The sequence below is a fragment of the Corvus moneduloides genome, chromosome 7 (genome assembly GCF_009650955.1).
Source record: "Corvus moneduloides isolate bCorMon1 chromosome 7, bCorMon1.pri, whole genome shotgun sequence".
Classification (NCBI taxonomy): domain Eukaryota; kingdom Metazoa; phylum Chordata; class Aves; order Passeriformes; family Corvidae; genus Corvus; species Corvus moneduloides.
The window spans coordinates 30,154,947-30,168,183 of record NC_045482.1 but is presented as its reverse complement, the minus strand read 5'-3'; the positions used below and the strand labels follow the sequence as shown (position 1 = coordinate 30,168,183).

The following is a 13,237-nucleotide window of genomic DNA, read 5'->3' as shown; positions in this document are numbered from 1 at the left end:
GCTGTGGCCTGTGTGTGCATTGCCTCTGCTCTCTGGCTGTGGGAACACAGAGGGACAGAGGAAGGATGTCTGTCTGTCTGTCTGTCTGTCTGTTGGTGTGTCTGTCTGAAGGAGCACTGAGGAATGGGTAGGGGTTATGGGCCTGCGGAACAGGGTGAAGGAGACTGGCTGCTCTGACTGGACATCCAGTGTGCCAAGGAGAAGAAGAGTCCTAGAACTATCTTGCATATATAATAATGAGTAGAATGAGAAGATGCTGCCACTTCCAGCTTCACAAAAGCCTGCTGCTCTGTGTTAAAAACCAATTAATAATGTCATGACACTTGCTGGAATATTGTGAATTGTGTTGCTTTTCATGATTGGAATTTATATTTCTTCACCACTGCTCTTACTTAGTGGGTGTGAAAGTGAATGTCTTTTATGAACAGTTCTGACCTCTCTATAGTCTTTATTTGATGTATACCTTTAGTTGCTATAAAGTTGCATTTTCATAGAATCACAGACTAGTTTGAGTTGGAAGGGACTTTTAAAGGCCATCCAGTCCCACCCTCTGCAATGAGCAGGGACATCTTCACTTAGGTCAGGTTGTTCAGCCCTATCCAACCTGACCTTGAGTGTTTTTCTGGATGGGGCATCCACCACCTCTCTGGGAATCTTGTACCAGTGTTTCAGCACCCTTATTGTAACAATATTCTTCCTTATATCTGGTCTAAATTGACCATCTCTCTGTTAAAAACCATTATCTGTTGTCCTGTTGCAACAGGCCCTGCTAAAAAGTTTTTCCCCATCTTAAAAGCCCCCTTTTAAGTAATGAAAGGCTGCAATAAGGTCCCTCCAGAGTCTTCTTTCTCTCATGCGGTTGGCATAGCAGAGATGCTCCAAGCCTTTGATAATTTTCGTTACCTCCCCTGGACTTGCTCCAGCATATCCACATCCTTCTTATGTTGTGACCCCAGAGCTGGATGTAACACTGCAGGTGGGGTCATAAGAGAGTGGAGTGGAGGGGCAGAATCACCTCCCTCAACTGCTGCTTTGGATACAGCCCAGTTTTCTCTCACTTGTGGATATTAAAATGTTCCAGGAGCTACAGTATGGCCTGGGGTAGCAGCAGTGAAAGGGCACTGAAAGGACAAGGATGTAGGGAGAACAGGACCAATATGAAAGAGGCGTTTGTAAAAGATAATCAAAATGGAAAAATGGAAAAAGAGAATGGGGTAAAGAGGGCATACAGGAAAAAAAATGAAAAGTTTTCTAAGGAATGAGAAGGAAGAATTAGCCATCATTTAATTACCAGAATTTTGCCAGTAGTCAGAAGCAGTTTGATTTGAAACCTTTTATTTGAAAGTGTTCAATTGTGTACACATGGATGTGTGTGAAAGGAGAACCTTTTCATGTTCCTCCAAGATATCCAACTTTTGGTTCTTATTCAGTATCAATTTTAGGTCTGCATGTGTGTTTGTTTGAGTACACTGATTTGAGTTCTTATAAAATGTTTTTAAGTAAAAAAATTTAAGCAAGTGCACCAATTGTAGATGTTTACTATTAAAACTTTCTTTGTAGGTAATTGCACTTAAGAATGAACATTGAAGACAAGCTGGGAGGATTATTTCTTAAATGTGGTGGCATAGACCAGATGCAGTCATCCAGGGCTATGGTAGGGATGGGTGCAGTATCTGACCAGTCTGGAGTATCGAGAGAACGGCAAGAGGCAGTGCTTCAAGATCGGACTATGCCGCACCAAGAAATTCTTGCAACAGATGAAGTGTTACAGGAAAGTGAACTTCGACAGCAAGAGATGATTTCACATGATGAACTCATGGTCCATGAGGAGACGGTAAAAAATGATGATGAAATGGATGCGCAAGATAGACTTCCTCAAGGGCTGCAGTATGCTGTTAATGTCCCTGTAAGCAATTTCTTTGTGAAATATTGGAGAGATTACTGGGAAGCTTGATCTGGTAGTCTAATCCTACTCTGGCGAGAATCTATTAATTGCTTGTTTGGATTTTGATTATCAAAATATTTATGTCATTTGCCTCTGGCTGTGGATAAATTTTGCCAATTAAGTATAATCTTTAAGTAGCTGTTTTATAAATATTTTATAAGCAGGCTGTTACCATAGAACTAAAGCGTTAAAATGTGCTCCTTTAAGTATATTTAATGTTCAAGGGTAACTACAAACTGGAATAAATAGTGTTATTAGAAGGTGCATACTGTTTATGCTGTTGATAGTACTGTTTAGTTGCTTTTGCTATAGGAAGCATCTGGTATGTTTTAAGGTATGTGGACGCTTAGCAATTGCATTCACACTGCAGGTTGGACTGTGACACTTCATACATGACCATAAATATGCCCCTCCACGATATCTCATAGAAGGCATACCTTGGCTTTCCTAGAGCATAGAGATGACTTCCTTTTGAAAACAGAGCATCTGTCTGTAATACAGCACATCATCACTGTTACCCTTCAAACATAAAGGACAATTACCAGGACTATAAAAGTAGATAGCCTTACACACGAAGAATAATCTTCAGAAACACAGCACTGTTAAAACACTACTCTGTTAGCTGTAGATCAGGTGGCTCAGGTGTTAGAAAAATGTAAGAGTATCATGGTCTTTATTAAAGTTCACATTAGATCGAGATTTTTAAAATTTTTTTTTCAAAAACTTCATTAGAAGTGGTCTTTTTTTTTTTTTTTCTTAAAAAATACTTCTGTCTTAAATATATAATAAACTATTCCGTTAAATCTTGCCTTGACAACAGCACGGGCTAAAGTAAGATAGGTATGAAAAACTGGATGGTTTTACAGATGGAAGTGATTTTAACATATGAACTGATCTCAAAATCACTACAGGTCAGGAAAAAAGACCTTGGGAGATGAATGAAAGGATACATCAAAATGTTACTGAGGAAATTAACTGTGCCCTTTTTATTTAAGATACATATTAATTCTTTCACTTAAATTTCTGAAAGAGTGAAGCCAGAAGATAATTCCCTTAGGAAAAGGTTTTCTGTTTCAGCAGTTTGTCATCTTCTAAAATTGAAAAATTGCTTTTCTGTAGTGAGAACCTTACCTGAAACTGGCACTTGGTATCTTAACAGATCAGTGTAAAGCAAGAAATTACCTTTACTGATGCATCTGAACAACAGAAACGAGACAAAAAACAAATACGAGAGCCAGTAGATTTGCAGAAAAAGAAGAAAAGAAAACAGCGTTCACCAGCAAAAGTAAGACATTGATTTGGCAAAACCAAGATTAAAAGGACCTGAAGATTTGGTTGACTATGACTAATTTCATTAGCATTTGAACTAGTTAGGCTGGAAATTGTTTGTTTGCTCAGTAAAGATGCAGTTCTGAAGTTCACCAGAGACCCAAAACAAAACTGATATAACAGTGTTTTTCTTTGAACTCTTTTTAGCAACATGAACTCTTGACATATTTTAACATCTGTCTCTCCAGGCAGTTCTCTCTCCAAATATTTTTTTTTTAAATTATGAGTCAGTAGCTTTGTAGACCATTTATAAATCATTACTCTGTATCTATCTAATAATAGTTGTGCTTTTCTGTGAGCCTGATACTTTTATATGCTTCATGCATAATAGTGAAAAGTTTTAAAAAAGAAATCTAAAATGGTAGTTTTGAAAATTCTAAAAAGTTTACTAATATATATAAAATAATTTACTGCTAGGGAAAATTCCTGTGGTCATAATCATCTTCATATATGTATTTATTTATATCAAAAGATTCTTACCCTAGCTGCTGGTTTGTTACTTAAAAATTTGTTTTGTAGATCCATTCATGAGGAGTATGTATCCCTGTATGTCTGAAAACAATTTTCTTCTGTTGAGAAGCACTTCAGATAAAACCAGAATCATTTCACCTCATGAGGTAGCAGTGTTATATCTTCTAGTAATTCCCCAAGTCAGTATTAATCTTCAGACTTAAAATAGAACATATGCAGGCTGCTCTGATAGAAATAAATCAGTTATATATTATCACACAGCAGCATTAAAATAAACCTACTCAGAAATCAACCCAGACTGTACATCAAAGGAAAACTCGCCACAATACAAAGAAAATCTCCCAAACCTCCTTTTTGTTGCCCTGGGAGCAGGACCCTCCAGTCCTCCTTAAAGCACTGTCAAATAGGGTTGCACCTGTAGTATTCTTGGAAAGCTGAGAAATTGCTTCAGATTGGGTGTGGAAGCAAGTTCCAAATGCTGTGCATTTTTTTCTCACTTCTCCCTTTGAGAGAAAAAGGAGGTCTAGGTTGAGTACATCCAGAGATCACTTCCATGGAAACATGGCAAGGTAGAAGAGGCGTGTGCTCCTCTTTCTACAGACATGTACTTGCATGCTTCCTTTTTATCTCCCAATCTGCCAGGGTTAGTCTTTTGAGATGACAAAAGATTGAAAAATGATCAGGAGAATTGTTAAACAGGTTCTTTTTCAGTCTCTCTTCCCCTGTTTCAGACCTGTCAGAGTAGAAAGGCAGAGTAGAAAAAGCTGAAGGACTGACCTAGGTGAGAGCCTACTGCAGTTTCAGTATTTCCAGAGTAATGGGGTTGATTTTCCATCCAAACAGCAGCTGGAACTCTGACAAAGGGAAGTCAGTTAACATTCTGAAACGTTATAAATTCTATTTTCTATCAATGCAGTAATCAGATAATGAAGAAGTCATTAGGTATGGTGACTCCTGTCTCCTTTTCCCTCTTCCCCGCACACACACACGTGCACACGCGGACACACACGCACGCTCACACACACACGCACAAGCTTCTTTGTTGCTTTTAGTAGGGAAGCTGCTCTGACTAAGTTAACTCTCATCATTTAAGAGGTGGTACAAGGAGTAGGTTAAGTAGAAGAGCCCAGGTTTAGGATAACCATGAAATTAAGTGTATTTTCTGCACAGTTATTTTAAAATTTCAATATAATATATGAAAAACATTTCATAACATGTATTTAAATTTATTTTAAAGACGCAGTTGGCTTCATCAGCTGGGTAATGTTACAGAGCAGAGTCTTTATAATTGTCTCTATCTGTGACTGGAGCTGTAACACACCAATCTTACAAACGTATGAATGTGCTTGTCCTTCAGAGTGAATGCACAAGAATTTGTTAGTCTGAGACTTTCACTCTTGTTTTGATGCAGTAGAATTAAAAATTAAGTAGATCGTACAGCATTTGCTACTATTTCGGAGATACTGTTTCAGTTATTGACTCTCTCTTTCTCATCACTGTCATTATCATAAAACCTAAAACGCTGTAGCTAATCAAATTGCAGATGTGTTTTCCCAGCATACTTTTATTTTTTGTTAATAACAAGGGACTAAACTGTATTATTTAAGGTTCCTTAAGCTCTTCTTTATAGTTTTGTTTGCAGTTAAGGAAGACTTTTGTAAATGTAATTTGTTTAGTGGTTTTCTTATTCTCTTGCCAGAGATAGAAGAGATTTTGAGTTTTGGCTTAGTTTTCTATTTTTATTCTTTTTGATTATTATTTTTTTATTTTATTCTTTTTGATTATTAAATTAGAGGAAACCTGTGATTAGCTTTATTGAGTAAGGTAGATGTGGTGCATTTTTTTAAATTTAAGGTTTTTTAACTTTATATGAAAATAGTGGCTTTGTTTGACAGCAAAGCAATTGAGTGTGGCAAGTTGAAGTCATCAAGGAGATGCTTTAATATGTGTATTAAGTGAGCAATACTTTATTGAGTGAAAAACCTGAAAGGGGAGAAGAATAATACTATTCTCTTGGTTGTTTGGCTTTGAGATTTTGGTTTTTAAAATACAATTTCGCCTTTGAGACTATTGGTATTATATAGATGTAGATAATATTTATGACTATTCTGGTTAAGCTTTAATGACTTTTAGCAAACATTTAGAGTTGTGATTTGAAAAAAAGAATATAACTTCTCGCTTTTGCTTTAAAATATGATTATCCATGGTTTAGTGCCCAGAAGTGGTTTGATTACTTTGTATCCTTTCCAACAGACGGACAAAATAAACAGTAGCGTATAAAGTGACTCAGCTGTGCCTAGGGAAGCTCTGAGCTGATTTTCCATGAGCTGCTTTTGTCTCTGTCCTGTTGAAGTATCTCTTAATGCACTACGAGACACAAGTTGGATTGGACTGCAATTGGAAATGTGTGTTAGAAGCTTAACGCATAGTTTTGTAGAAATTAGTATTGTTTTACCTGAAATATTTGCGTTTTCTGCATCGAAAAAATTAATGTTTTTTTTTTTTTGTAGTTAATAAGACATCTTTAGAGGGTAGTGTGAGAACAAATTTTACTCTTTTTAAAATAGATCCTTACAATAAATGAGGATGGATCACTTGGTCTGAAAACCCACAAATCTCATGTTTGTGAGCATTGCAATGCTGCCTTTAGAACCAACTACCATTTACAGAGACATGTCTTCATTCATACAGGTACTGCTTGACTTCAAATTTGTCTTTTCTACTATATAAAGAGTTGTTTACTTTTGTTAAAAATGTTTTCAGCTCTATGCGAATTTCAGTTTTAAGAGTGTAGCTAACTTGGCATCTAAGCTTAGAGATTCCATGCACCAAAGTGTCAAAAGAATATCAGAAAAAATAAATCGACATATATTTAATAAACTGAAGAGCTAACTGTTTACAAGGTTTCTTTTCTTTCTTTATCAGAAAGTAATGGGTTGACTTGTAGCCTAAGTGCCAAAAATTGACCCCTTTGTAAAATGTGCTGCAGCTGCTTATTTGCCTGATGAGGTATCTCTCTGTTCGGAGAAGTGAAAAAGGTACTTACTGTTATAATAGCTTGCCAGTATCCTGAATGCAGTCTGTGCCAGCATCCTGATTGATCTTGCTCATGAGGAAATTACAGCCATTCCAGATCACTCTTCCGTGCTAGTCTTAATGTGACTCTTAGGATCATGGAGAGAACTCTGCAGTTCATATACGTAGTAAGGCAAATGTTTTTTGGTGTCAGGGTATTTTTGGAATTCGCTCAGATGCTGGTTTTCTTAATAGACATTTTAATATTCCTCGAAAATAGTTATCAGAAACAACAGTGTGTAGTTATTAACTTATGGATGTGGAATTATATTGTTCAAGGTGAAAAACCATTTCAGTGCAGTCAGTGCGACATGCGTTTCATACAGAAGTACCTGCTACAGAGGCATGAGAAGATTCATACTGGTGAGTATAGTGCCTTGAGTATCTTTACTGGCGTGCTTAAAAACTGTTTCCCCACTCAGGCAAGGTTTCTGGTAATAAATATGCAGCCTAAAACCCTGCTGTAGTTTGTTTTAATTTAACACATGTTATAAAGTTATAAAACTTTCAAAAGAAACTAGTTTTGTGCTTTCAACTTGTTGCACTTTTCTTTGGCTGTAAAATGAGTATGAACTCCAGTAAGCAGATCTGAAAGTAGTTCTCTATAAATAACCCCAGAGCTGCAAATCCTGAAGTTTGTGCATTCATAAAAGTCAAAGTTCGTTAAGCAGTTCTGTCTTTTGTTGTATCAAGTTAATTCAGACAAGAGGGACTTCCAAATTGCATTTCCATAGATTTATTTGTTTGTTTGTCTGTTTGTTTGTTTTGGAATTTGGTGGAAAAGTGCCAGGACTAAAATGGCCAAAATGCCTAACCCCAAAGGTATTAGTATCAGCTTTTCTTTTCACTTCTTTTCTTCTTTTAGGATTAGTTCAGAACTGTTCTAAAAATAAGAATCTTAGTTTAAAAATATGCAATATAGGTCAAATAAGGCCCGAAGCTTTAAGCCAAAGAGAGTTAAAGTTTATATATGTTTATTTTTTTAAATCTTATTGCACCACACAGAACCACATTCTTTAACAGGTTTGGTTTCACTGGGTTTTTGGCATTTTGGTGCATGGCCTTTCAATCCCTCTTTAAATATTTTGTAATATGGTCCCTTTTGGACTAGATGCCAATTTCTCAGCCTCTTTTTCAGAAAAGCAGAGCTGGTGAATGTGCACAGTGTTTCTTGGCTGTAGCATTTAAATGGATATGAAAGCTACTAACACGCAGTGCAGTGTGTGCATGTGTAAGGGTCGAGAGGGAGAAAAAACTCTGCAAAATGAATTTTCAGAGCAGTGTACAGGGAGTTACATGCACAAATGCCCTGTTGTTTATGGGATTTTTGTATCCTAGGTTGCTATGAGTCCAGACTAAGTAGGTTTCCTTCAGCCAGTCAGCCACAGAAGAGTCTTCCATTCTTCTGTCCAGTGTCTTTGTTCTGCTCCGGGTCTTTCCTCTGGCTCTGAATTGGTGAACCATGCTGCCTCCACTTTGTGTAGATACTTATTCTTGAAAAGAATGCTCATTCAGTCTCTTCCATCTATCTGTCCCCCAACCCCCCCAAAAAAGGCAGAAATTTAAGTGCAGTCTTCACATTTTTTAGAAGATTTTTTTTTTTTTTTTTTTTTTTTTTTTCAAATGAGGGTTATTCCCTGTACGTGGCTTTGAAAATGAGAGTCTGGGCAATATTGTTAATTAACACTTGACTGCAAATATTTTGTCAATTGATTTAATTATCTTTTAAAATTTAGCTTCTAGCTCTAATGGGAATTCTGTCGATTGTAAACTTTGGAGGGAGGGGGTGGATGTGGTGGGATTGTAGGTTTTTATGCCAGTTCTTACATATGCTAGTCTTTGTTTAGCAGAGAAAAAGGTGCCATTTAACTAATTAACCATGTTGTTATCTGACTTTTTAAAGATAACTGTGTTTTCCTCCTTTATAAGTACAGTTTGGTTGTTTCTCAGAAAAGAGAAGGCGGTGCTTGTGTTTAAATTGTTGAATCATGGATGTTTTCCTAGGTGACAGCTAGTAATGATTAGGAGAAAATACGTAAAACCCAGCTTCCAGAAGTGGCAAAATTTTTTCTGAAGGCTGTTTAGTTAACAAGAATTTAACTAGTGTTTAATTTTTGGCTTCACCCAGTTACAGTGTAGCTAATTGGCACTCTGCATACCTGTCTGTGCTTTCACCTCTATATGAGTGTTCACTGCTGGGCCTTAGCTGTTTGTGTAGTCACTCTGTTGTTCAGGGCTGCATAACTAAACCCATCGAGAAAAGCTGAATTTTCAAGTTGCTTCTCTAACGAGAGGGTGAGCAGTGAGTCTGTGTTACACTTTGATGACAGTAAAGATCTGTTTATATTACTCATTCTCTTTTAAAAACATTTCTTAACTTTATTCAGTACTTTTTTTCTTTTTATTTTGCATTTTTATCTCCATGAATGATCACTTTTAGCACCAGCTTTTGTACAGTGTTCAAAATACTGATGAGGAACAAGAAATCTCTTACTCTTTTAATGATGTTTATCAAATTCTCCAGTTTATTTTAAGCCAGTCAAGGAGAGTAGTAGCAGGTAGAAGCCCCATTTTATGCCTGTTACAAGCCCCCAGTTTACAGGTGTCTCAGCTAGTTCCAGTCTGATTTGACTTTGGCTCTCTGAACCACTCCTTCAAAGGAAATATTGCGAGGGAGTTAGGAAGCAATCAGTGAACACCCTTATTCTGTGTAAATAATTAAACAGTTGCATCTAAAAGCAGACATTGCATTAATACAAAATTTGCTAATAATTGTATGTAGAGGAGGGCAGCAGTGTTGGAGCCCTGCTGCTAAACTTGTCCCTAATGATACAGAAAATTGCTATTTTAGTTGCAAGAGAGGAAAGAGTCACTGGTGCGCAAATATTTTCAGTTTATGAGGTTGAAGAAGATGCTGAATGTTCTTTTTTTTTTTTCCAAATATGTCTGCTTACTTTTTACTTAGAGATGTTTCTATATACCTTACCCACTCATGCATTCATGTGTCCTAATTGTATAAGCCACCCTACTTTCCATTTTAAACACAAAAACTAAGATTACATTAAAAAAAATAGAACACCATTGGGGCTAACAATTCAAGTGCGTTCTTATTCTTCAGTCATGCTGGTTTTTTATTGCCTTCTTTGGTATTTTATAATCTGTTTTTTGTCTGTTTAGACTTTAAAATGCCTGGGTTTATAATTGTTACAGCCTTCATACACATAGTATTTGTAGTACATTTGATGAGTAGTTCTATTGCTTGGTTTTAATAGATTGCCAACATAGACACAACACATGAGCTGTTTTCATAAATAATGCATTGATGGTTGTATTGTATTTTTAAATTTTGACCTTTTTTTTTATACAACTGATTCTTTCCCACTCAGCGAGACATTTCAGAAAAATGTGTCCTGGATTCTCCCTGCATTAGCAAAAGGCTGTTATTAATGATCTCCTCCATTTGCAATAGATCCTGTTTGAAAAGTACAACAAAATTGCGGAAGGCATCTGAAGTTTTGGGCTTCTGCTAGGATGAAATTATTATTGGAAGCCTATCTTCATATTAATTTTTAATCTTTTTCTAATATTATCTTTCATATGAAGATTAAAGCCATAATTAAGTATGGTATCAGTTTCACAAAGTTTTTCTTAATCTTACTTTCAGAGTGTTCTGGAATTCTACTGAAAAATATCATTTTCTGTATTGTGCTGAGTAACTCCAGGGCAGTGTCCCCAGATTTTTCTCCCTGTTAAGGCATGGCCAGCAGTGCATTTATATGTGCCCTGAAAGTCTCCAAAATAGCTGGTGGTTGTAATACACCAAAAAACTACAGACCCTTGTTTGGCCCTGTTTAAGCCTTGAAATGGGAATAGGTAGCTGGGGAGTCTTCTGCCAGCAAATAGCCAGCTTGAGCAGGAAAATGATAAGGAACTCTGTGTCCATTCATTTACAGAAATGAGTGTAAGGCTGCAGGTAAGTGTATTAATGAAGTGTTCTGCATTTCTTGGGATTGCAGGATGGTTCCTTAGAGGGCCTTTCAAAGCCAGAACAAGACTCAGCTATCTTGCTTTAAGGCTCAGGATAGTTTTCAACCCAAACAGCCACTCTATTCTCTTAAAAAAAAAAAAAAAAAGTAAGGTAGCATGAGAGCAAGCTTTGAGACAATGTAAGGAGAGTTGTTTGAAGGGGCAATTAAAAAAACCACAAAGTAGAATAGTGGAGCAAAGGGAAAGAAAACAGTAAGTAGCAAGGACTAAGTAGTAGTCTTCAGGAATGGAAGAGTTCCTGTATATTAAACAAGAACAATGAGGTCTAAATGTCTTGCCTCAGCTTCCTGAAAATGGAAGGCAAGGGTTGGAATTTAATTCAGAAAGTCTCAACAGGCTTGCTGGGAGTAAAGCACCATAGTTGTGAAGGTGCCTAACAAATAAAGAGAACATGAAGAATGAAACTGGAGTTTGAAAGTTAAGAAATAGGCCAGAGAGGAGGATTTGCTTATAGGCAGTATGAGAGAGAATGGTATGATAGGTGTTAGGAGTTACAGGGGATGTTGATAAAAAAGCAAAATTTTATGGTGCTTATTAATAAGCAAGAAATGGTGAAGTTCTCTAACTCAAGTGAAAGAAGAGGTAGGATGCTGCGGTTGTGAGCCTGTAGAAAAAGAACTGATGGAAGCTGAGAGATCTGAGGAGAGGAGATAATTTGATTTAGGAGAGAATAAATTGGAATAATTTCATCCAAGAAAAGGATTGGCTGAGAAGCCACATGGAGAGGTAAGAATTAATAATTGGAAATAGGACATAGGCTTACAAAGAGAGAGATTTAGAAATTGCTTGGAATTAAGGAAGTTGGAACTCTGGGCATTAATGATCTGACTAGGAGCACATGTGTGGGCGATACAGATATTTTCCATTCTAGTTTCTATAAATACTGGAACCTTATTTTAAGGTACTGTATTCCCATTTGCAGAAGGATGTGGATAAATTTCTCTATTCTAAATGGAAAATACACATTCTGACAACATTTTAAATAATAAAATCTATTAATTGAAAGTTTTAAATTTTAAAAATTAATTGTTGGTAATTTAATAGTTCATAACATAATTAGTAAAAATAAAACTGCCTCAGAAAATAGCAATAGTCTGCATATTTCTGGAAACAAGACATAAATGGTTTATATCCCAAAAATCAATGCAGTGCAGTATCCAGAACAAAGAGAGTCTTGACAGATGCTGCCAAGGCAATCCCTGACCTCTATATCAGTCTAAATGATTTCACAGTAAATACTAAGAGGAGAGATCACTGTTGTTCAGGGTGAGTCCTAGTAAATAATAGTGAACTTCTATAAAAGCAAAACTAACTTTTCAATGCACTTGGAATTTTTAGGTTTTGTCAGAGAAACCTAGAAAAAAATATCAGAGGGAAGATGTAAGGCAGAAGTTAAAAGAAATAAAAATAGGGTTACTCCCTGCTCAGAAGGGATTGTTACAGGGTTTCTTTGTTAGGAAAAATAAGGGCAGAACTGAAGATGAATTCAGGGCAGTGCATATTGTCTGAACAAGTATTTTGTGGAAGTAAAATAAAAAACCAAAACCCAAAACAAGCAAACAAAACAACCAAAATGAGAAACCTGTAAGTATGCAAACGCCAGTTCGCTACAGAGGGTTCTTGTTTTTGGCTTAATTTAAAAAATATTATTAAATCAGTTTTTAAAAAAATAAATTAATTTGGATTTCAACCAAAATAGTAGGACTTTTTCAAAGCAGTTATCTCAATTCTACATGCAGATAAGGGAAAAAACATGGAAAAATAGAAAGCACCCTCCAAAATGTTATATTTGAAATTTGGAAATGCATTAATTCTCTCCTAGAAGGGATGGGTTTGTGTTAATGAGTTGGTGAGAGGATTGAGGTATTTTTATACAGTCATCTGCCCTAAAAAATGCATACTGTAGCAACAATTTAGGAAGACCATCTTTGCAGTTCTTAATTTGTTACGTGTAAGACATACCTGCACCTCCATTAGAAAGAGGAGTAAGGATTTAGTTTTAAAGGTGGGGGGTTTTTATAGCATAAAAGCTTAAAGTAATTTGAGGCATCAACAGCTGAGTATTGAAAAAATAGTGATGTAAGCAAGCCCTGTGTTGTTTTTCAATAGCAATAGACTAAATCCTCTTACTGCTTCTAATAGAGAATGTAGTATTTGACCTGGTAATTTTATGGAAAAACGTTGATTTATTCTTTTAGATTAATATTGCTGTGTGTTTTTTATCAGGTGAAAAGCCATTTCGTTGTGATGAATGTGGTATGAGGTTTATTCAGAAGTATCACATGGAAAGGCACAAAAGAACTCACAGTGGAGAGAAGCCTTACCAGTGTGAATATTGTTTGCAGGTAAGAAGACTTGGTGAAATCTTTT

The 13,237-nt window shown here is 36.2% G+C and overlaps 1 protein-coding gene across 4 annotated transcripts in view; it reads left to right on the top strand.

Moving 5' to 3' along the window:
* Window positions 1-13,237, top strand: part of ZNF148 (zinc finger protein 148) — a 41,966-nt gene that overhangs the window by 19,309 nt on the left and 9,420 nt on the right. For 2 of the 4 annotated variants that reach the window (XM_032114254.1, XM_032114255.1), the window contains exons 2-6: window positions 1,561-1,906; window positions 3,105-3,230; window positions 6,313-6,436; window positions 7,100-7,183; window positions 13,094-13,212. In XM_032114254.1, coding sequence (XP_031970145.1) covers window positions 1,577-1,906; window positions 3,105-3,230; window positions 6,313-6,436; window positions 7,100-7,183; window positions 13,094-13,212 — 783 coding nt within the window. In that variant the 5' untranslated portion in view covers window positions 1,561-1,576. The remainder of the gene's footprint in view (window positions 1-1,560; window positions 1,907-3,104; window positions 3,231-6,312; window positions 6,437-7,099; window positions 7,184-13,093; window positions 13,213-13,237) is intronic. The other 2 variants (XM_032114258.1, XM_032114257.1) reach the window with 2 other exon arrangements.